The sequence below is a fragment of the Haliaeetus albicilla genome, chromosome 20 (assembly GCF_947461875.1).
Source record: "Haliaeetus albicilla chromosome 20, bHalAlb1.1, whole genome shotgun sequence".
NCBI classification, from domain to species: Eukaryota; Metazoa; Chordata; class Aves; order Accipitriformes; family Accipitridae; genus Haliaeetus; species Haliaeetus albicilla.
In genome coordinates, this window is record NC_091502.1 from 25852449 (window position 1) to 25876802 (window position 24354).

The window sequence follows — 24354 nt, forward strand, 5'->3', positions numbered from 1 at the left end:
ATTCAGCTCTGAATCACACTGGTCATGTTCAACATGCAGCATCCAATGCTTTAGTGCCCAACCTCAAATCAAACAGGCTTGAAAAAGCATCTTTCCATCAACAACTCCCATGTCCTCAGACCTACAGTCATAAACATTAACAAATTGAAACCGCGTGGCAAAGGGCAAATTCACCCATCCTCTAATAGTGGTTTTCAGCAAAGCAAGCAATTTCTGTGACCAGTGACCTTTGGCTGTCTGGGGATTAGCACTGAAGACCCAGCAAAGTCCCAGCTCCAAAGCCTATAGTCACACAAATATATCACGCCAACGGGGCTTAGATCATCTGTTCAGGTCATTTAACAGCTCTTGTTGAGCAGGAATTACAAGAGTCTTTCACTATAAAGTGAATTAATACACATATCACAGACACAGCACAGCAATCCATTATGTCGATGGATCACAGCTCCTCATTTGTCTTTTCGCAAAAGGACCCAAAAAAGCATCAGAAGCCTCAGTTCAAGGCCTCATGTTTTTAACCAGATGGACCATCTTGAATCATTCACATTTCACTTTAAGGGAATAAATTTTAACAGCAAACGCCCAATTCATTAGGAAGGGTCTGATATCTCATTTATACTAGCTTCCAGCTACACGAGTAGCAAGATACTTTAAAGGGAGAGACATTACAAGTATTAAATATTCCCCCCATCTCCCCTCCCATATCTATACAGTTCAGACACCTTGCATTTATTTAAACAGAGGATTAGGAGATGCGCTATGTAAAAACACCATCTCCGAAAGAAAAGCAGCAGCACAGCTCCTCCAATGCTGCTGCTGCTTTCTAACGAGCATGTTCAGCTGCCCCATGGGCCACAACAAACCCACTGCCTTCACCTCTCACACCAAGGCATCTGCACAAAGCATTTATTCAAATCATAAGGGGCAATTTGGTTTCTAATCTCCGTTACAGCAGCTCTCCAATTTTCCCTGCTAAGTGAGCACTGCTGATGCTTTGATGATGCTGCTTGCAGAAAGGACAGGGAGATGCATCTGGCTCTGGGCATTTTTGTATTTCTCCACCGCTCTTACACACGCCCCAGCAGTCCCCATCTCTTTGCTATGACCACAACATGCCCATACGAGAACATGTTTTGATAGCTCAGCAGCAGCCAACGCATGCCCTATCACACAGCATTTATAAGGTACCAGTTATGCTGGCGGTGTCACCCTCGATAACGCAGCAGCAGTATTGTGAGCAGAAATTAGGAGTAGCTGTGCTCCTTGCTGGGTTGCTTTAACTGCTCTGTGCAACCACTTGTCAGGTGGTAGGAAGAGGTAAAGTATCAGCTAAAGCATCTTCTGCCTTAAACATGTCTGTAGCTGATCAATGGACTGAGAGCATCTTTGTATTATCCAGATTTAAAAAAAAAGCTACAAAGCAAACACACACATGTGTTCAGCAAGTCTTGCACTGCAGTATCCCAGATGGGACACGCTGCATCAGGAGGCAATAGATGCATCGAGCCTTTTCTTCCCCAAGTACCAAAATCTGAATGATTGCCATGGAAACACTGGCATAGCCATAACCATCCAAGGAAGAATTCAGAGAGAAGCGTCAAAGCAAATATCAGGGTGAACATCTCACAAGCTAGAGCAGAGCACCTGAGATCATCTTTGGTTGCTATTTTGGCAACAGGTGCAACTTCCAAGTCTCAGATCAGCTTTTCCAGCACAGGGAACAACGCGATGGGCTGCAGCTTCCTCCCATCTCTTCCCTCAGCCCCCTCGGGAACCCTCAAACTCTGGCCCGGTCTCTCTCAAGAAGCTCACTCCAGTAACAGGTGAGAAATCAGTGCCCTCACAGCCAACTATCTAAGCCTTTAAAGTTTCCTCCTTCAGCAGGGCTTTATCTTCAAGAGCTTCAAGGCACCAACCACATCTGCTATCAGCCTTTCTTCTTCCCCAAGCTGAGCATGGCAAGTTTGAAGTCATCGCTTTCCAAATACTTTCTAGGAAAGGCTTGGCTAAACCCCCTGATAACACATAATGGATTTCCTGGGAAGCAGAGGCAGCCTAGACTTCTGTCTGGAAACCAAAGATAAAGGGGGGGAAAAAAAGTATGAGAGCCATCTCCTCAGGCTGCTGCTGCTGGAATAAGGACAAAAGAAGCATGGGGATTTCTTGAATATCAGAAACAGGACAAGTCCAGTTTTGTCCTGACTTGTCTGGGGATCTTTAAAGGGTTTGAAGGTCCCTTTTATGCCTATATCCTTCCTTAACTTTAAGGTGTTGTTCCCACCTTCTTCCCCCATCCCCTTGTCAAGAGCCCAAAGCCTCTTTTTCCTGCACAGACAGCACTTGGCCACCAGTCCCCAGATCTACTTGCCTACACAGACTACAGACTCACTAATTATTCAGCCCTGTTTTAAGCTGTTAAATCAAGGTTGGTTTTCAGTGCAACTCAGGATGAAAACTGGAGGTGGTAAAGGTCCCTACAATCTTCTTTTGGTTTGCTATTCTGGTTTTGGAGCTTCACCAGCCACTTAGGGACTTTCTGGGGCATTTTATGTGGGTTTCTTTAGGCAAACAACCTACTGACAATTCAGTAATTCTGAGCTCACCTTCCCCAATTACACTTTAAGGCAACACAATGCACACAGTTGCTTCAAGGAGGACAGGAGAAGCAGCATCTGCTGTATCTTCCTGAAAAGGTGCAAGAGCAAACGGGAGGAAGGAGGGATGATGGGCTCCAATGATGTAATTTTTCACCCAGATAATTAGTACAATGCCTAAAGAAAAAACAGTCGGAGGGAGCACATCTGGCAGCTATAACAAGGAAATGCCACAATCTGAATAAAACCCTGGAGGCCCGTAATGTCAGAAAAGTCACAAGGCACCTTTGTGTATCCGAGAGGGGCTAGCCTGGCCATTTATCACAGGGAACTTGTGCATGGATCACTTCAAAGTTTCTGAATAAAGTAGTAATGACAAAGCATTAGAAATTCTCTAAGCCACTGCTATATGAGCTAATCAATCACCTATAAAAAGGTCAGCCCTGTCCAGGGGCCACTTTTAATATTACCCAGAGCCTGAATTCACAGGCAGACAAGTTAAAGCTGCAGTGAACACAACTATGACCCACCAAGTTACCTGTGATTCCTGGTGGCATCGGTCACGGTGCCACACGAGATGCTGTTCCTAGCTCCTCACCTCCAAACCCACGGGCAACAGCCGGTGCCGTCAGGAACCCCCTAAGCACATTCACAGGTACCAGCGAGAAGCGTCCGTGTTAGGATGATTCTTGGGATTCAAAATTCATCAGTGCTGGCCACCACCAGGTCATCTCACAACAGCTTGAGTTCCGTGCCTCAGTTTACCCAGTTACAGAGAGGAAAAAAAAAAGCTGGCAAAGGGATTTATGCCACTTCACACACAAAAGATAGGAGGGTTTGGTATTTTGCCTGAGTATTAGCAATTCCATTTATTAACGCTGGAATGCTATACTGAGGAGGGAAGGGAGGTACCTGGAGAGTGCTGAGCAAGAACTGGCTGGCTTGGGAAATTCTCAATTCCCTCCCACTTCAACATGCCCATCTGCTGCAGAGGCCTCAGGTCAGGAAGGCTGAGGCACTTTGCCAAGCCCTATTAAGTTTTTATTGCACTAAATCAGAGCAGCCCCAGGAAGGTGTTGAGAACACATCTCGGTATTTTCCCCAGCAAAGGTATAAAAGCCTGTTTGTCAAGAGGGACGGTGAATGAAGCAACGCTCCTGGCCCAAGGTGCTTCCAAAGAGCCTGTAATATTTAGCTACTGCTGCCCTGCTATTGATCAGGTACCAAAGACTCTCCAGCCACAATCCATCAGCGCGTAACATGGCAGCTCCTGAACTCCATAGGCTGTGGGGCATCTGCTGCTGGGTCCAGAGGAGCTGCTGCACTCACCAGACGAGGCATTGCTCCAGGCTTGACAGCTCTTCACTGATGGGAGCAGCAAGCCTGCAAAGCTACACCAACGAGGAGACATCTCCACTACAACTACTGAATATTACTGTCAGAAGAGGATGGAGGCAGAAGGGGAAAGGTTGCAGCAGCTACTCGTAGGACCAGAGCAGCCACGTCCCAGATGGGGAAGAGATGACCTACAAGGACACATGTTTGGGGAGAGGACAACAAAAAAAGAGCAAGGACACTTGCTGGCACATAGAAATGGAGTCTAAATACAGCAATGGGGAAATGCCACACAACAGCAGCGCTGGAAGCAAGGCTTCAGGAGTAGCTCTCCCAGCATCAGAAGCTGATGGGTACCAGCAACCAGCATTTCCAAGCTCTTGGACCAGGTCCCTGTGCTGCTCCCATCAGCAATTAATGGGGATCTCTGAGAAAGGAAGGGCGGCAATGCCTTGGATGTGTAAAAACAAGCTTTAAAAATATGAGGTTTCTGGGAGGCACAGGGGCTTTAAGCAGGCTATGTTCATATATGCCTCAGCCCTACAAAGCTACACCGAAAGATGGTAAGAGGGATTTTTTTTTTTTTTAAGCTGGATTCTGAACAAGTTGTGTTTTTAAGGACAAAAACACATCAACGTTATACCCAAAATCCAACCCATGTTGCATTGGCCATCAGTCCTGACCACCCCCAAAGCTTTCAAAGAAATCCACTCCTGAGCTTGGACGTGCATCTCATTAGCTCCAGTTTCACCTCCTTTCCAGGTTCTTAAGGGTTTGGTTTATTAGATGCTCAGGTTAACACCTGTGGGATCAGAGCATTCAGAAAGCGGTGGGATTTCTGTACGTATAAAATGTCATCACTAATACTGCTCCCTTCACTCACACCACCTCCGGGGTGTTTGCAAGAGAAATGGGAGGAAGAAAAGAGAAGTACCATGAAGTGCACCATTCACAGAAAGCTCACGAAGAGACCTCCATTTAAATGTTGTAGATGACATTGAAGAGCAGAAAAATCACAGGGATCTTGCAATTTCAGTCACCTGGGATCCAAAGCTGCCAATTTTGGGTTCCTTCCCAGGTGATGATGGCCATTCTTACTGCACCTAACCAAACCAGGCACCTATCCTTGCCTATTCTTGGCAATTTTCTGGAGGAAAAGATAGTTTTGTAAATGTGGGAAGCTTCCAAGGGAAATGTGGGAGACAAGAAGAGTTCCCAGTCACATTTTGTCTGCCTCAACTTTTATCTCAGAAGGTTCGTGGTTGGGAAGTACAGCATCAGCTGTGCCTGCCGCTAAGCAGAGGAGCCAAAGCCCTTTGCAAATCGTGATAGTATTTTATCCTATTTGACAGGGAACTAGAGGTAAATAAAATAAAGATCCCTAGATTTTTCAATACACAGTAACTGCAAAAATAACCAGCCAGCCAATAAAAGTGGCTTCTTCTGTTTGTTGGATAGATGAAAAATGATCATTGCCATTTTCTTCTACAGAATATCTCTTTCCCCACTCCCACCTAGGATGATTTCCTAGGTGTGATATTTGCTGTGTACAGACAACATGGGTTTGCAAGCAATAAAAAAAAAAAAACACTGAACAAAACCAGTTCTTAGATTTAACTTCATGTTTATACAATGCAACCCATCAACATCTCCCACGTGAATACTGATCCTGCAACATCTCTGGATGGACTTTAAAAGATGCTGCAGCCAGCCCTGGACTCTACCCCGGGAGCAAGAGCTATTCTAGTGTCATAACACCCAGCAGCAGTTCATTTCGGGTGAAGCACACAAGCTGTGCACAGAGCACTGTGTTTATACACCGCAATTAGCAGTGCCGCGCTCTGTGTTTAATTGCTGGCAATCCATCAACAGGATCGTGGTATCTGGGAGCTACCTTGGAAGCTGCCATCTGAACTTCAGACCTCTGAAAGCCCATACGGCAACTACAAGCCAAAGCTTATTTACCCACAGTTTCTGTGTTCAGGGCAATAGAGCCCTGTTAAGATGATGCACTGACTTCATAAGAACTACCTTGGTTGAATACCTGACGAACAAGCTGTAGTTAGATCAGAAATTGCTTCCTCACACCAGCCACAGAGATTATAATGGTCCGAATCTCAGCAAGACCATTTCTTCTTCTCTTTTATATGCCTTTCATTAAAAAAACATTAAAAATTTAAAAAACATGAAAGGGGGTCTTGCCATTAAAGCTGAAGGCACACAATAGAAAAAGGAATTTTTCAGCTGTTCAAAATTTAAAAAGGAGACCAAATGTGCAGGTTGGGTGCCTTCAGCCCCCCTCCTCCATTCTCAAAAGGTCAGAGGAAAGCAAGAGATAATTACAATTCTAGCAAGCAGTCTCCCAAAAAACTTAGAACTCAAGCTTACAATTAAAACTCATTTTCATGTAAATTTTTAATGTGTAGTAGAAAGCCTGATCTGCATATATTTGGGGGGAAAGGAGAGGAATCATTAAAACTCTGGCTGTTGAGCTGCAGCACAATTCGGAAAAACATTCACAGTTATCAGCAGATTTCAAGGACTCGAGGTTGGGTTGTAACCCAAATTTAAGTGAAGGCCTTTTATTCTAGAAAGTTTGAGCTCTTAAAAAGAAAGCAGATAACCATGCTGGAGCCTACACTAAAAAAAGTTGCTCTTTGAATACATGCCTTGCCTTCTGATAATTACAGGGTATAAACAAAACATGTACATACCCTACTCCTTCCTTCCCAGGTAGCTCTAGATTTTTGCAAGACTGAAGACCTCTCAAGTATGCCATACCCCTTTTTATAGAAACCATGCTCAGGAAAACATGTATTATGCTACAATTGCATGTACTCCGGTCTTGCAGTGGCTGAGTTTCTCTAGGGTCAGATACAGGGTAATACAATAGGTATTATCATCAATATGCCACTGCCTTTGTGTAAAGCAAATAGGCACCTAAATTATGGTATAGTATTTTCCTGGTTAATCTTTCACAGATACACCCAAATACTGTGGCTGGATATACATCAATCAGCTGGAGCCAATTAGCATATATAACACTTCCTATCCCAATCCAATACCTTGGGACCTTGGCAAGTTCTCACACACCCCCGAAGTCCTCTCATGCGGACCAGAGATCACTAAACCCCAATGCTGGGAGCACCTTGCATCTTGGGGTAAGTCCATCCCTGCTTCAGAGCTTCACTCAGCTGCAGAGATTGGAGTTTGCCATACAAGTGGTCCTGAATTTGAGTGATACCATGAAACTCTCTCCCACCCCACCTGGAGAGGCAGAGGGATGCCAATACTAGTTTTCAGCCTGTAGAAGTTACCTTGCTTGCACAAACAGCCAAGGACTATTTTGCAGCTAAAAAAAAAAAACGAAAAAAGAAGAGAAAAGAAAAAAGTTTCTCACTCATTTTACACATATCCTAGAGATCACACCCATTCTCTGCAGATGCACATGCAAATAGACCTGTCCAACAGAGGACAATTTGCCTTCATTTGCATTTTTCCCCTCCAAATACGGTGTTACAACCTAGCTCATTCCAGCACTAACACCTGCAAGGCACTTCATTGACAGCAAGATGGGAACATATTCTTCAAGCTTTGGTTTTGCATAGCCTGTAGCTCATTTTAGACTTTCTTCTCTTGCTCCTGCAATAGCTGTTTTCTCCATTTCTGTTTTCAACAAAGTGGAAGTTGAGGCCTCACGTAGATCTTAAAAAGCCCAACTCAGAGACTGGACATATTTTTAAGCCTAGCTCAGGTACCTTTAAACACAACAAATTCCTTTCTAGCACTAGAAAAACAATTGAAATTACAAGTAGAATTGGAAGGCTGCCACTGATTTTTTGGTAAAATAAATCACTGCAAGCAGAGTCAGCTTTCACTGACAAATTAAGTCAATGGCAATTTTTCTATGGTTTTTTAGCTACGAAGCATAATGTTCTGGTTCACAAGGCATACGGAATTAGGCATTTTGAGTATTTAAGTACATGCACAGATGCCAAGACATTACATCCCACTGTTTTCCTGACAAAGTCTTAAAAACCCACCTACACCCACCACTACAGATGTGCCCGGGTATTTGCTCAAAGGAAACTTCTGCTGGCTCAGAAGCAGTCACTCTGACCCAAGCTAGCCAGACCGAAAGCAGAGGAAAAACAGCACAAACATTTCTACTTTGCAAAAGGAAATTTGTTTTACACTGCACAAATGCAAGCCATGACTTTTCAATTCACATGGGAGCTCCCGGCCAAGCTGCACCACCAACAATCGATGCAATTCAGAACCAGGAGCATTTTTGGCATGGGATCTGCTGCCCAGAAGTGTTTTCTCCTTAACAGCCTCTTTTCCAGAGGAAAGGCACTCCACAGCCAGGAAGATCCCTGGTTATAAACTTAAAAGTAAAACAGAGAAAGTAACTGTCACCAGAGCAAAACTAAGCCCTCAAAAAAGCAATTAAAGGATCTCCTGGGAGCATTGCCAGAAGAAATGAAATTTAAGTTTTGGGTTGGGGGTTTTTTTTTTTTATTTCTTTAAGTAGTGAGCATGCTAAAAAAACCCCAGACAGCATGAGAGCACAGAACAGTAATACACAACCATTAGCCAGAAGATGTAACAGGACAGCTTTGACAGCAGTTTTTTCATGCTTCTTCCTATAAACACATCAGTCAGGTCTCACGAGACCCCATCTCACAGCCCCAAACAACAGGGAAAGCGCAAGTCCAGCCCCGCTGCCTGGATTCCCTCTGTCAGAGCTCTTAAAAACTGCGTTTATCCAGGGGAGGAAAAAGTCACCTCTAACAGCTCTGCCGCTTATTCCCAGCTAGTTCTCACCTCCTGCTGCCTTTCCCTACCTACAAACTTATTTTCACATGCACAGAAGCTAGAAACTAGGCAGAAATGCAGGTCCAATGCATTCAGCCAAAGAAACACAAGCACACCAATAAGACACAGAGCAAGGAGCAAAACAGAAGTCTGCCCCAGCACCAAAAGGAAAATACGGACAGATTTGGCCAAACCCACACCACTCACTCCCTTTGAGAACCACGACCAACCAACCATGCCCCTCTGCTATGTCAACCACATGGTGAGAACTTCTCGCTGACCTCCAAGCCACAGGGCCAGTGGTTTCCATAGTCTAAGCCAGCAATAAAAAAAGAAAAAATAAATCAAATATCCAGCCCTTTCAACCATCCCAAAGCCACTAGGAAGAGGTGACACGGTCAACTACCCACCTTGGTGGTGTCATCATGTGACCGCTGGTACCGTTTCCAGCGGCAGCCGTAGATCCCCGTCAGACAGGACAAACATAGCTGCGGCTCGTAGTACTGCAGCGGTTGGTGTTTAACCATGCTCCTTCCAGCCCCTCAGAAGCGAGGTATCAGAAATCCATCAGGTCCTGGGAGCGCCCTTCAGCGAGAGGAGAAAATAAAAGGGGGTAAAAAAAAGGAAATTAAAAATGCCAAGCAATATTTCAATACATTAACAAGCAATTTAATAATTAACCATGTCCTCTGGCTATTAAGAGAGGAGGAATGATAATCAGATCTATTCCCAGCCCTGCCAACATCTCCAGCTTGTTACTTAACAAGACCAAGAAGTTTAATTAGTTTGCAAGTTTTATTTCCTTGTGCAGTTTCTCCCACACCACTAAAAGCAAATGTATTCATAGGAGCTATCAGTAAGAAAAGCCACACAAGGACAAGAGCAGTAGATAGATTATTTACAGCCCGGATGATTAGATTTTTATGAATGATTGAAATGTAAAGAACCATACCCTCCACAAGCACAACCTTAAAATTGAGTCAGAGACCTCTGCAAACTTGAAACCCAGCCAAGGTAAATCAGTTTATCCTGAGTATTCTATGGAGTCTGCAGAACAGTCCCAGACGAGGAGCTAACGCTTCTGTGCGTGCTGGAAGAGGCAGGTATTACCCTCTCCCTTTATATGCATCTCCAACAAGGGCTCACGGGGATGCAGAGCTGGTTGCAGCCTTCACCCAGGAGAAGGATCCCCTCTCCGCCAAACAGCCTTCTCTCCCAAAGGACCGGACTGACTCCGATGCAACTGCTCTATTTGCCACGCGTGGGAACATCACTGTTTCAAGGGAAGTACTCCGCTCCATCGACTGCAGGCTTTGTGCGTCACAGGGGTTTGGGTTGGTTTTTTTTTTAATATATTTAGATGCTTGCTTTTGTCTCTGGCGAGATTCGTATCAAGAACAGACCAAGTAATCATACGCTCTTACTAATTCATAGAGTCAGCGCTCGGGGATGGGAACCTCAAAGCAAATATTTGCCGGTCTGGTGACGTCACGCTGCTCTCAGCTGTGCTTCACTCCCACCTGGGGTTTTCCACAGGTTCCTGGTACACACGTGTACACCCACAGCCCCACATGTTGCTGTTGCATGGATAGTCGGTGCGCTACAAGCGATGCTCAACAGCAGTTGAGCTTGCAAAGCCTTTAGCTGCCCTTCCAGAGCGTGCAGTTGCATGCGTGCTACGTGGGCAGTCAGGAAATTGCACCCTCTCGAGGGTAAATGCTTCATTTCCTTACACGCAGGATCCCCGCTGCTCAGGTCTTGCAAAAAGCTGCGGCAGCTGCAAGTAGCAACATCCTCAGTGGCATCAAAGCATGACAGGGCTTAAGGAGATAACCTAGCCACCGAAGAGACTTTCATTGCCACAGCCCATGGAAGGAAGCCGCCAAGGATGGGGTTGGCTGTTTTTTGTTACAGCCGATGCATAAGGGGATGCCGCAGGCATTGCAAACGCTGCGGCAGAGTCTAGAAATGTCAGCGAGGACGCAGACAGCTCAACCCTTCCAGCTTCTGTCCTTCTTCGTGCCCGTTGACACTCTGTGCTTCATGCTGACAGCCCAGGACAGCCCTGTGCCGACTGTCTCTGACCAGGACTCATCATCCTGGAGGCAGACAGATCTTGCTAGTCGGTCGTCGTGGTTTCAAAGCCCATCAGACCGTTACGGCGCTGTCTCCAGAGCCCACAACCCATAGGTCCTCTGCCTTTCTCTCACACAGACCCACAAAATGTAGCTTTGTCCTTTCAAACCTCTCTATAACGCTCTGGGTGCTGCTCAAGGCATCGACCCGGGCAGAAGATGAGACATGCAGGACTTGCCTATCCATTTGTAGCTGGCCCAGATCCCCACACGGTTTCGTTCATCCCCTCAGGGAGGACATGCAGGACAGAGGCACAAACACATCCAGTTTGAAACGGGAGCCGTTTGCTGATCGTGTCACCCCGTGCTCTCCCGGCTCATCTGCCCCTAAGCGCTGCTCTGTTACCTCCACGGCCTCATGCTTGAGGTCACCTCCCTGCCTGCGTTTCATCTCTTCTCGTGCTATTTATAAAGCTCAGCATTAGTCACTGCACAAGTTGCCTCCTATCTCCAGCTTTTGTCAGCTGCAAGATTGTCCCTACAAAATGAGTTTCCCCGGTCTGCCTTCCCCACATGCCGGCAGCACACTGCGGGCAGAAACAACTGTCAGTTAGAATAGGGCAGAAACACTGAGGACATGCAGAATTAGATGCTATTTAAGGGTCTTGGACAAAGCCCTAATCTCTGCCCTGAAGATGCTAAGCAGCAAGTGATGTACAAGATGTTGTGGGACATAAGCAGGATGTAAAAGTTATGCACAGCCTATTAACAACTCCACTGCCAAGCCCCATATTACCACCCTAAAAACCGAGTAGGCTACAGTCATGAGAAATCCTTCACGAGTTAATCTCCAAAGGAGAGCATCTCTCCCAATTTCCACCTCTTCCTGCTTTAGTCAGGCATGGCAAGAGGGCAGACAGACCACCTCTACCTCTAAAAGCTTTGACCACATATTTTATTTGCTAGCTTACAAGAATTGCGTTGCAAACACAAACACAAGTGGCACACTTGAGCATTTCATCACTCCACTCTTCTGGAAAAGCCCTAGCTGTTTTCCAGCCCAGACTCTCGGAGAAGTGGTGCTGTACACCAGCCACACACATACAGAGCATCAGAGCTGGCAAACCCTGACTTTTCAAATAGCAATCCAGATCATCTGAAGTGGTAGGAGCCTAGGAGCAGAGGCTGCCCTTCGGAAATAATGTAACTCATGTTATGGATCCATCATTCCATAAACAAAGTTGAATCTCAAGCACTTATTAAAGCTCCTAGCAGAAACTTCACAACTCACAGGAGGCAACGGATAAGGCTGGGAAGGGAATGGGGCAAGTTTGGGCCAGCCCCACCAGTTAGCAGGTACATGAAGAGTTCTCATCTCAGGGCTATCACCAGGACCCCCAATTCAACCGCTCAAGATACAAACACTCTCACGACTGCATATCCAAAGCCATCCGTTAAAAGCATGAACTTTGCTGCACAACCAAAGACAGTGGAGGCACCAAAGCCTTTTCAAACTGCATAGCTTTAGTAAGGTACGAGTGCACTTCAGAGGTGGAGAGGGACCAGCAATCAACCCTTCCCCCTGAAAAAAAAATCCTACTAGGAACACCAACAGCCAGGGTAGATGCAAAAGTTTTGAGTTTATTGTCCAGTTCTGAAGAGGATCTACCAACCTCCCACAGCAGCATTTAATTCAGCATCTCCCAATCTCCTGGCAGAGTTCAGGAGGAACACCAGTGTTTTCAGTACAAAGGGGGAACCCAAAAGCGCACCTGCCCACCAAGACCATCACCAGAAAGCACTGCTGGAAGGTTTTAAGAACAGCAGAATCTACTAAAAACAACCAAAATGATAAAAATTACAAGCTAGGGAAAAATACAGCTGAAAAGGCTCCATAAGCCACCGAGAGAAGCTCCCACCCTGGTTCCTCTCGCTGAACCCCAGCACCAGCAGATCCTATGGGAGCCCACAGATTCAGGCTGCTCTCCATAAAAGCAATCAGGAGAAGCACAGAGAAAAGAAATCCAACGTGAGTTTCAAGAAAAGCCATTCCTAAACGCAGTTGAATTGCACAAGGCACAACCTACAAGCCTAAAACCATTCCCTCTTCTCTATGAACGTCACGAGCAGATGGACAAAAGTCCACAACAGGAAAACACAAAACACAGCACCCATCCTCCCCACCGCACACACAGACACCTGAGTAATAACAAGAAATGCAGAGACTGAAGCACGGCAAGCAAAATGCTGCTCAAGAGAAACCACACTGATACCATCTGTCCGGAGGTCCTTGCTTGGCCAAGATCATAGGCTGAATACTTACTTATCCTGCTTCCAGAAATGGATTTAACAGAGAGAAGCAGAAAGTCCGTACCTTACAATCACCGTTCCCATGACATCTACAGCTTTGAGGTGGAGAAAGCAGGCTATGAATGATTCAAACCTCTGCTGGTTAGCATTACATACAGAAATGAAAACAGGAAGCAAGACAACATACATTAATTATTCAAATTCAGCAACATGCACCAGAAGGGGGAAAAAAATTAAATAGAAAACACAAACCCACATAAGCTATGAACCTTGACTTTAAAGATGCATCATCTGCAATGGCTACGAACTTCTTCGAGCTGAATAACTGAGTTTGCCAGCCAGCTTGCCCAAAGAGGGGAAGCAGGGAATAGTCCATCTGCAAATACAGCGGGAGCATTTTCTGAAGGCTCCAGGATGCCTAATTAGCACACAGTGCATTCCTAAGACACTGGACTGTAGGTATCCGTTACAGCCTGTGACACATTATTCCTTTCCAAACAGCTTTGGAGGGGGAAAAAAAAAAAGGCAAGAGAGAATTCAAGCTGCAAATTTAAAAAGGGAAGCTCTCTGGGGAGATCTGGCCTAAAAATTTGGATTTTTGTCTATATGAGTTAACTCCTCCATCCCTGTAGCCTTAGAGCAATACTCAGAAACCTGGAGCAGAGAGGGAACAGAGCAATCAAGACTGATTGTTAAATCATCTCAATGCCATCATTTTAGCAAAGGGAAGAGCAACAGCATGAGTCCTGAAGTGCACCGAGTAAATAATGTGAACGAAGCCACGGACTAGCAGGTTTAATAGCATCTAACCCTTTCACAAGGCTTGGTACAGTCCAAACCTTCCCCTCTAATCCCCCTTCAAGGTTTTTTTTTCTATCAACCCAGTTTCACGCAGGTCACACTGATCTCATTCAGCATCTTGGGGCAAATCTTTTAATAGCCCAGAGACAAGCAGCTTACTGCACATCCAGCGACACTACCGACAGCTCTACTCTGAATACCTGCATGGTTTGGTGAGGGTGGTTTGGGGGAGCTGGGAGCTGTGGGTTCCTGCCTGCCTTACCTTGACCTGCTACCTCCAGCCTTCTTCCAAATACCCTAGGCTGGTTCAGTACAACAAGCACATGACTTCTTGCTTGAGCCTGCCAAGGGCTCTTAAATTGGATCAGCGCATCCCAAAAAGAACCAAAACATAGCCAAGGATGCTTTGATGCATGCTTATGAATCCTGAAGTCCAAGGGGATGAGGACAGGACACCCGTGGTCTTCTACAACACCTCCATCCATCAAGATGTGGCTGGAAAGACCCAACGAATGGAAAGCGTAGGCTTTCCTTGAGGAGGCTCCCATGATTTCAGAGGAGATTTCTTTGGAGAGCACAGGGGGCAGCAGAAAAACGCCATCGCCATCACAGCCATACCTCCACGTGCTGCCTCTGTATCTGGAGAGGCCAAAAGGCCATCGCAGCAGTGGGACATTCAATAGCCGAGCAGGCTTCAAGCACACGATGTGCAATCTCTCAATAATCAGGCCCAAGGAAACTTGCTCCACTTGCAATGCAAATAAATGCAGCTCCAAGGCTGTTTGAGATTTTTTTTTTTTTTTTTTTAGCTAACCCATTTTTAAAGAGCTTTGACAGATTCTACCAATTTCCACATTAAAAGAAGTGTTTTTCCTCTCATTGGTGACTCATGGGATCACTGTTTATCAAGAATCTCTGTATAATTTCAATATCTCCATCTCTTATTAAAACTGCTATCAAGCTAGTTACACTTGAAACCTTGTTAAGCAAATAGTTACCTATACAGATTAGGTGAAAACATCACTGATAACCAATTATCCCTATTGATATTCTTGTAAGTGTTCCTGTCAATTGTTTTCCTAATTATACTGGAAAAACCTGATTTTCCTTAAACACTTTCTAAACAATAGAAGTTAAGCTCTTCCAGAGCAAACCCTCCAATTCCATGGGCAAAAAAGAAATCCTTTCTCTTGCCCAGCAAGGACTGAAATGATTTAAAGCATTAGAAGGAACTGATCTAAATTCTTGTGACTTTCACAGACTTTTCATGGTTTTCATAGCAATCTTTTCTTTAATATACTGAACTAATCCAAACCAAAGTAATGCGATTTCACTCTCCCCGACTTGGAAGATGGAAATGGAAGAGGGACAATATCCCCATCTGTTTAATAACAGAAAAACTCTTACAGAGGGATGTTTGCTACAGCCGTTCCCACAGGAGGCAATCTATATGCACACGCACACTGAGCAGTACTTTCCACATTTTGTTGGCCCAGACCCAGAACATCTCAACGTGCATGACCAAGATTTAATTTCAAGGCGGGAATGGTAACAGAACACCCCAAAGCCATAAAGAGCCTCAACTGCTGAGATGATGCATTTCGGTGATGGAAGGTGCCCAAGTAACAGCTATGATGGCCCCCTGATTGCCAAGACCTCTTGATGACCCAGTGGCATTATTTTTTTCTTGCTTATGCTTTGCTCTGGAAATGGAAATTGGGTTGGGTGAGAGGTCTCCCTCCCACTTTTCCCGGGCTACAAACATCAGTTTTATACAGATAACACTGTAGAGTCCCTGCACAAATAAAAGCCAAGTGCTGCTGCCCCAGTGACAGAAAATAGGAGGGGAAAAAATAAAATTTAAAAAAATATATATATTAAAAAAATTTAGAGGTCTACAGGCCATGTCCTGATCTATCAGACAACTCTTACACCTCTGAAGGGGAACATCACTGTCTCCCTGATGCCAAACCCCTATGACTACATCCTAATCCAGGGAGACAGCCTGCAGAGCCACTTTGATTCACGAAGTAGCAAATAATGACCCAAATAGTCAGGATCTGGCTGACGTGTAGCCCCTATGGGTCTGACCTGTTGTTTATTGTTCTTAAATTTTTAAGAAAATTAACGCTTTGAAACTAGGGCAGCATGTAGTTTGGGGGTTGTACATTTCCAGTTAATGAAAATTCAGACTTCAAAAGATAAACACTTCAAAGGGATTACAAAATAAAAACTTAGACTTTAATCTCGCTAAATAAATAAGCACAGTACATACTAACGCCCTCTGCAATCTAGCTTCTTAATGTTTTCCACAAACTAAGGGCATATTGGGTGCCTAACATTTTAAAAGAGTTGAAGAAGCAGAAAAAAGGACACCGGAAAAACCTGTACAAACTTCTTGCAGAGCAATAATCAAATGCAATCTCTGCTTTCTGCACAACCCTTTGCAATAAAACCTTGCAAGTCGAGGCCTCGGCGCAGCTCTGAAAACCCAACATCTGCTACAGTCAAAGCTGTTAAGAAGAGCCAGGTTCTCTCCCTCCCAACCAAGCCAGGAAGCAACCAATACCAGTTACACAGATCTTTTTAATATTAATAGGACTGTGCTGCATTTTTGTCTGCGATGGCAGCAGTGGTGGTCACACGTTGCCTGACTTCAGGTTGTACCTGCGCTGGCAAGTCACAGAAGAGTCCTTTCCTACAAGCATGCCCTCAAGGAGATCCCATGTTGCAAACTTAGTCCCAGTAAGAAAATTCCCCATTTAGCTCAATTTCTATCTAAACAGCAGTTTGCATCTGTACATCCTCAAAAAACAGCAGGAACAAGATTCTGCAATAACCCCAGGTGCCAGCTATGATGTCCAAGGCAAAGATCAACCTACTTTCTTTGTCTTGGCAAAGTACACTAGGGATGGACAAGGCACGAACAATCCAGTTCATGCTCAGTTCAGATTCTTCTTGGAGAGATATTCAGAAATGGAGACCTAGCTGATAACAGATGAAAATGGACAGATACATGCAAGGAACCCCATGAGTTGTGCCCACCTGTTCTCTAAATGATTGTTCACTGGAAACCAGTGCAGCCAGTTCAAATGAGTTCTGCTTCATGCTCAGAAATTAGAAAGCCAACAGAAAGTTGGATGTAGATAGAAAAGCCATGAGGACACGCCACATACTTACCTGGGATACTGTCTTGCCCAGACAGCTCCAGAATCAGAGAAACAAGTAGTAATGTAGACCAAAGATTTCTGCGCAAAGGAGACTAAAGTCACTTCAGACTATGAAATAACAGGCGATAAGACATCCAACATCTCCCAGGCTTCCCTAGTTGGAAAAGTCCAAGAGTACACACTTGGACTTTAGTGGAGTTTAATGGTGGATTTTCTAAACCACAAGAGCTCTGAGAGCAGGCTAATGCAGCAGAGACCATCTTCCCAAGCCTCTACTTCATGGTTAGATCCAAGTGGCCAAAACACAAACCCTGCTCAAAGCTTTTCCTGCAATGGGGGTAGTTCCTATGCAATAAACTTCTGTGGCTCACCAAAAGAGACCTCAAAACACAACTTCCCTTTTCCCTTGTTCGGTTCCTTTCTTCTATGCTACTCCTTATTTTTAGCAAGCCCTGTGAGCCCTATCTCCCACACCTCCACTCTTCTTAAAAATAAATAAATCTAAAAAAAATTAGATGAAACCACAAACAGGTTCTGAAGTTATCGGAAGAAGCAGGCAAAACACAGATGGGACATGAGGACTTTTCATTAAAACATGGGATAGTTTTGGTCCCCTCTGCCAAAGACTTCCTGGCAACCCAAGTATGAAAAGAGTTTGTTCTTCTGGGGGCTAGTGGGGAAAGGGGCAACAACTCACAAATTGCTCTCATCTGAAAGTCTAATGAGGTTCTTGGCTTTTGGAAGTAGCAAAGAAGTTTTAAGCAGCCAAAAGGGTGTAAAACCCCATTCTTCCTGGCAGTGAATGTCAACTGTTAGCCACTCCAGAGACAGATGGTTGGTGGGAGTCAAAAGTACCCAAACAAGCTAGAAAAATGCATTAAGTGACACAGAGCTGATTCCAGCTCAGCGTAGCTGGTGGATCTGTCAAAAGTCTGCTTCATCTCTCTGAGTCTATGTTATAGGGGAGACCCAAGTCAGGGTGCCCATAGGACAACATCTCCTCGTGCTTGACATGAAAGGCCAGCAAATGTCAGGCAAGATAGGCTAGTGTTCAGCAGGCACAGAAACATTTATGTTACAGCAATGGAATAATGATGAATTCAGTTGTGAGCAAAGCTGAAAACAAGTTCCCAAAATTACAAAAAAAAAAAAGAGTAGAAGAAAGATTAAGGCAGTAACAGCAACACCCTGAAATCCCATGCCAAGAAGTTAGTTCTATAAGCACATTCCCTTTACATAGTGCTTTCTGGCTGAGAAAAGTTAGGAGTCTCAGTGTTGGACCATGGTCACTGACCAAGATTAGAAATGCAGTTTATGTGAAAAGCTACAGCAGCCCAATCGCTGCACAATCTTTACACTGTGAGAGAGTATACCCCAACCCTACTAGACCCAACAAGTCTGCTAATTTCCAAGCTAGAAAATACCAGGAGACCAGTGAACTTTAGCAGATGCCAAGTTTCAGTTTTACTGTCCAAGAACAAGCCAACCAGACTTTCCAAGAGGGCCATGCCAGTATTGCCTTGAAGGAGCTGCTCGGTGGCATCCGGGACCACCAAATAAAAAGAGGTCACAGCACGCTCTTTTGTCCTTCAGAAAGATGGACATGACGCATTGAGAAGTTCAGTCGGGCACCAGGAGGTGCTGATGCGTTAAATAGTGAGTAATGAGGTCATCCTAGCACTGCTCAAAACGAGGGCTCCGAAATCCTCAGCCAGATCAACCAGAAGAGATCCCAGTCACTTTGTTGACGTTTTCCTACATGCAAGTAGTATTCCAGCTAGCGGGGATGGTGGTGTTTGGGAAGAGGGAGGGCAGCATCCAGGAGGCTGTTGGGAGTTTCCATGGTCCAACAGCCCCCTGTTTGTGCCACTGCTGGTCAACAGTGGAAGACCACAGGGAGGAACCTCTGGGTTAGAGCCAGCACCAGCCACAGAAATAGGCTGGGTGTAGAAGGTTTTTACTGGGCACAGTCCTAAATGCACACAAGCACCCCTGACTTCCCCCAGACACGTGCAGGCACAGACTCCAGTATGTGTCTGGTCTCAGACCACCAGCTCTGCCAGGGAGGAAGATGTGCAGATCACACTAAAAAGTCATTGCAGCACATCAGTTTGGAGCAGTGGTGAGCGCTGCCTTGACACCACGCCTGGTGGAGTCACCTTGGGACAGCATGCCAGAAACATTGAGACCAGCACAAGAACACAGCAGTTCAACAGTTAAAAAAAAACCCAAACCAATAGCTCAGCGGTTAAGCTGGGGTGAGACAACACAAGGACCCAGACAGCACCAGGAGTGGCTGTTGATCTTGGCAGAGGACATGGAAGAGGAGGTATCTGAGCCACAAAACCAAAGAGGCATGCAGGCAAGCACTGAACAGGTCTGGGAAAAGTTGGAAGGGGAAGGAGGCTGTGTCTTGCCCGAGAGAACCCCATGTTCAACATCTATTGCCTAAAGATCATCTGAAAGAGAATGCGCTGTGATGCCAGCATGGTCTGGGTGACAAAAACACATCAGCAAGGCTGAGCACAGAGAGAGCCGAGGTGAGAGAAGAGAGGAAAAGTCATCAGTGGAAGAAGACAACACGACAAAGCACAGCTAGATGCTGAAAACTCGGAAGGGGCTCAAGCACAGACAAAGAATTTAAAAATATTTCAGAAATTAAGAAGATTGCATAATATTTTTCCTTTCCACAAACTCCAAGAGTTTTGCCAACTTCACCAAGCTACAAAACAAAAGTTTACATCAAACCTTATCCATTTTCAGCATGTGTTTTTGCTGAGGAATCAAGCAGCAACAGAACTGGTTTTGAACATGCACACCCTGACAAGCAGTTTCCTTTACAGACAAGCTTTTCTCCCCCCCCATTACACTTTCCTACACACACCCCTGAAGAGTTCACTGTAATCACACGTGAATTGTATTAGCTGGCCCTGCAAGGGGCAGTTATAATCTTCTCTGGATGGTGTTAGCAGCTGAAGCAGAAGCCTGTCCAACACATTGCTGTAGAAAGCTCGTTGTCTGCTTTCCCTAAGACACATTCCCTGCTGTACTGCTGAAAATTTGGTTCATGCCAGCAGGAAAAAAAAAAAAAAAAGAAAACTGCACGAACCATGCCAATAGCACTCATCTGAGAATGAGCAAAATGCCTCCACACCCACTGCATGCACTTTAATTGAAACAGTAAGGGAAAAAAAAAAAAAAACAGCAAGATTCATTTTACAATCAATATTCTACACGTCTGCTGTGGAACTGCTGTCCAGAGAATTAAGCATGAATGTCTCTGGCTTAATGAGAGGTGGAAAGTCCTAGTTAAATGGATTACAAGCTCTTTATTTCCTATGATTGATTCCTTCCATACGGTTGCAAGAAACGTTCGTCAAAAAAATGTTCTTAAGCAGCAGAGAAGCTAAATTAGCGAAGGAGCAAACTTGCTTTCCCATACTCGCTGCTCCTCACCTCCCATTCCGCACACAGCCAACACATGCAGTGCAGCACCGAAATCCCCTCACTGATCACATTGGCAAACAAGATGTGCACACACAAGACCTATTCCCTCCCCATCTTCCAAGACGTCATTTCTACTTCCCTTTCCAAAGCAAATATTCACTGCTCCCCAGCAGTTAGCTGTTTCTCTGTAGCTCCCCTGTTCTACAAACCGGATACCGTTTCGGCTTCCTACACCAAGAGTGCATAAATTAATTTGATAAGACTCTAATCACACAGCAAACTCCTTCCCACTACAAACACGCTGGATGTGCTGGGGCCAAAGTAATCAGAAAAGAAGATAGTCAGCAGGATCTGGTGACATGAAAGACTCAGAAGTTAACTCCATCTCCCCGATTTTGGAGAACTTTTGGCTCTAGCACTTTTTATTTCCTTCTCATTGCGACTGGATTGATTTGGAGCAATCAAGACAAACCAACTGACATTGGAAAGGCCTTAGAGGTATTCACTTTTGGATAGAGCACCCTAAAAAGCCACGAGCTAACTGATGAAGCCCAGGAGAGTTTAACAAGCAAAGTCGGACTGCATTAGGAGATGAATACAGGAGGATTGTTGACTGATCTTTATAATATAGACGTGGGGTGGGAAATACCAAAGTTCTTGGCAAAAATAAGAGCATGAATGCGTGTGATATGAAGAAACAATGGGAGCTGCTGCCTCATGCCTGGGAATGCCAGATGTGACATGAGCTCTCAAAGCAGTCTGAAAGGTCGGTGGCAGACACGTGCACCACGTCTCTCAAACCACTTCTGACTCGGGGAGGCTCTCGATGCTAGAGATATCTCCGAAAGGTTGTACAAGGTCCATCCTTGGAGGTTTTCAAGACCTGACTGGACAAAGCTCTGAGCAACCTGGTCTGAGCCCAGTGCTGACCCTCCTTTGAGCAGAACGAGATGGAGCAGAGCCCTCCTGAGGTCCCCTCCCAGCCAAGCAACCTGACAGGTCCAGGATTAAATGAAATATCAAGTGCCACCCTCCCACAGGAGCCTCAACTTCTAGAATGACACGCACATGTGGGTTTTTCAAGCAAGCAGCTACAGTACATCCTAGAAGCCCTTCTCAAAGTGACTCCAAATTTGAGATGTTGCCCGCTCCAGCTACTCCAGTCTGTGAGAAGATAATTCTCTTCTCACAAGTTGTCAGGGCAGACTTGCCCAATGGGCTCTTTCCATTCATCACCTCCACTACAGCTTTCTGATCACTTGAAAAACACATTAACAAATATCAGAAAACTGATATACACAACCTCCATCCCTATTTAGCACAGCCCTTCCGCTGTCAGAAATCAAAATATCTGCTAACATCCAGTTTACCACCCTTCTTCTGTTCCAAAGATGTTCAGTAAAGCACAGGTTTGTCGCACATTCCTAAAGCCTCCTTCCAGTTATTACTGAATTCTTCCCAGTTCTGTACAAATCAGCCTCTGTTCAATGCAAGGAGACATACGTGAGAGTTTTCCTCCCAGAGGATTTACAAGCTCAACCTAGACACTGTGCAGTGAATGAAAATGGCATCTATGAAAAGAAGTGGGTAACAAGAGACAGGTTACAAGCACCCCATCACACATCAACGCCAGGTAAATATTGTCTTGACTGCTGATGCGTGTACTCTTTCAAAATCTGGAGTTGATCTTTAGTAAGGCATGATTAAGGATGAAGTGATTTTACTCTGTTTGCAGCAGTATAAATCTTTCAGAAGGAAATTTTCTCAATTGACTTGGGAAGCAGTTGCAACATTCTCAAATGCTCCTCGCTTTCCAAAGAGCATCTCGAAACGCTGGTCAAGGTCAGTCTGACTCTGGCATTAGAAGTGACACATCAAGTGAAGGGGAGAGAGGGTGAAGTCAGGAAGGAAACCGCCCCTCCATCCACAGGGTGACTCCCAGAGCGAGCAGAGGAGAGTCACAGTCATTTCCAACCCATGCCTGGAGAGTCCTGTTCTAATAAAAACAAAAAACCAAAACACCATCTGCCAGTTACATCAGCTACTATCTTGTTTTCCTTATGGAAAGGACCAGTCATGAGGGATTCAAACTCATTTACTGATGCAAATCCAAGACCTATTAGTCAAAGTGCTTTCAATCATTTTTGAGGACTTTAATACAACAAGCGTTAACCCACTCCATTCCAGTGCCCTCTCGAGCATCAGTGACTCTCTTCCAGACAGCTACCAATGGTACCACCACCCAGCACGTTATCAACAGTGATGAGCAAACTGGCATGTTCAAGATAATCATCAGAGTGAAACAATGACATCTGCAGCACTCTGTCTTCACAGCAAGACAGTCGTCTTCCCTCCACCCCACCTCCAGTGAAACCCTCCGCAAAGCTAAACAGGAGTTATTTGGGCAGTCAGTAAATCGTAAAGAAGAGGGGTACCCTGTAACTTGTGAAATGCTGAGCACTGCAGCCATTTCTGCATCTTTCCCCCTCCTTATTCACAGCCATCAGGTGATTGATATCAGTCAGGCAAAAGGTATCCAAAGCAAACTTGTGGCCAGGTTAACGATGAGCCTGGGGGTCTGGGGATGCTGGCACAAAGCTCTGCATCTGCTGTGCCTCAAAGCGCTAATGCCCGTTTAGGTCATTGCTTATGATCCTCAGCCTCACACTGAGCTCTTGAGGCAAGACCCCAAGGGGTCCATTAATACGTAGCTATGGAGTTTGGTGGGAATTGCTTCCAGCCCAGAGCAGCTTATCCAAACATCTGCAGCAGCTAAGCACCAAGTCCCACAGGAGCCCAGAGGCCAGGATGCAACCTGTATTTCTCTTCCCTTCCCTGTAAAACACTACGCTTTCTAGGAAAAAGGAGAGGCTGAAAGTTCATTTTTCTTAAGTAGCTCTATGACACTGCCCCAGTGAAAAGAAAATGAAGGATACTCAACAGATTTTTACGCAAGCATTAAGGGAACAAGAGAAACACATGCTAGTCTTCAAGGCTATGTGTGCTCTGAAGACAGAAGCACCTACCCCAGTGGGTCAGGCACCTCACACACCTGGAATACAGGCCAAAACGCAGCCACATCCCAAAAAAGCAGAGAACTACTTTCTGGAGCACAGAACTCCCACAGAAAATAATTTTTTTTTATTCTCCCCTCCTCCCCATTTATTAAGAGGCTCCCAGGAAAATTAGCCTATGTAACTTGAAAGGGCAAGCCAGCTGCACACAAACGCAGCATTTGAAGGATTAAATGGCTTTTAATTAAGCCTACTTCACTTCACTTCCCAGTAAGCCACTTTGGGTTTTCATCTTAAGTCAATTCAGATTAAGAGCCTGCCTCGATGGGAATGTTGAGGGAAGCTGCTGTCTGCTTAGGAAAACAAGCAGCTTTCCTTATGCTAGCCAAGAGCTAAACATATCTTTATTTTCAGCTAATTTTCCTAAGAAAACACAGTGTGATTGCATAAGTGTCTCTGTTCCTGTTCTCTTCCACTCTCCCCTACCTTTCCTTCCATCCCCAAGCAACAACGCCCTGGAGCATCAGCCTCTTCTAACCCACAAAGCGGTTATTGCGCTGGCAGCAAGCTCTCCAAGAAGAGTTGCTGCTGGGTGGGAAAGGATCAAATGAACCTCACCCACAAGAGAAGAGCAGTTCTAGTCCAGCCCGCTGTCAAAGACTAGTCAGCACGTACAGCTGGAGACATGAAAGGATGGAAGTGGGAAGATTAAAGATTTGAAATAAGTCCCAAAGAAACTAGATTTCATTTGCTCTTGGGTCAACATTTTTTGGTTAATAGTAAAACATTG

The 24354-nt window shown here is 45.1% G+C and overlaps 1 protein-coding gene across 4 annotated transcripts in view; it reads right to left on the minus strand.

Annotated features, from left to right (window-relative positions):
- The window catches only part of GDPD5 (glycerophosphodiester phosphodiesterase domain containing 5), a 169108-nt gene that overhangs the window by 98237 nt on the left and 46517 nt on the right, over positions 1–24354 (minus strand). For all 4 annotated transcript variants that reach the window (XM_069808635.1, XM_069808631.1, XM_069808633.1 and 1 more), the window contains exon 2: positions 9158–9332. In XM_069808635.1, coding sequence (XP_069664736.1) covers positions 9158–9274 — 117 coding nt within the window. In that variant the 5' untranslated portion in view covers positions 9275–9332. The remainder of the gene's footprint in view (positions 1–9157; positions 9333–24354) is intronic.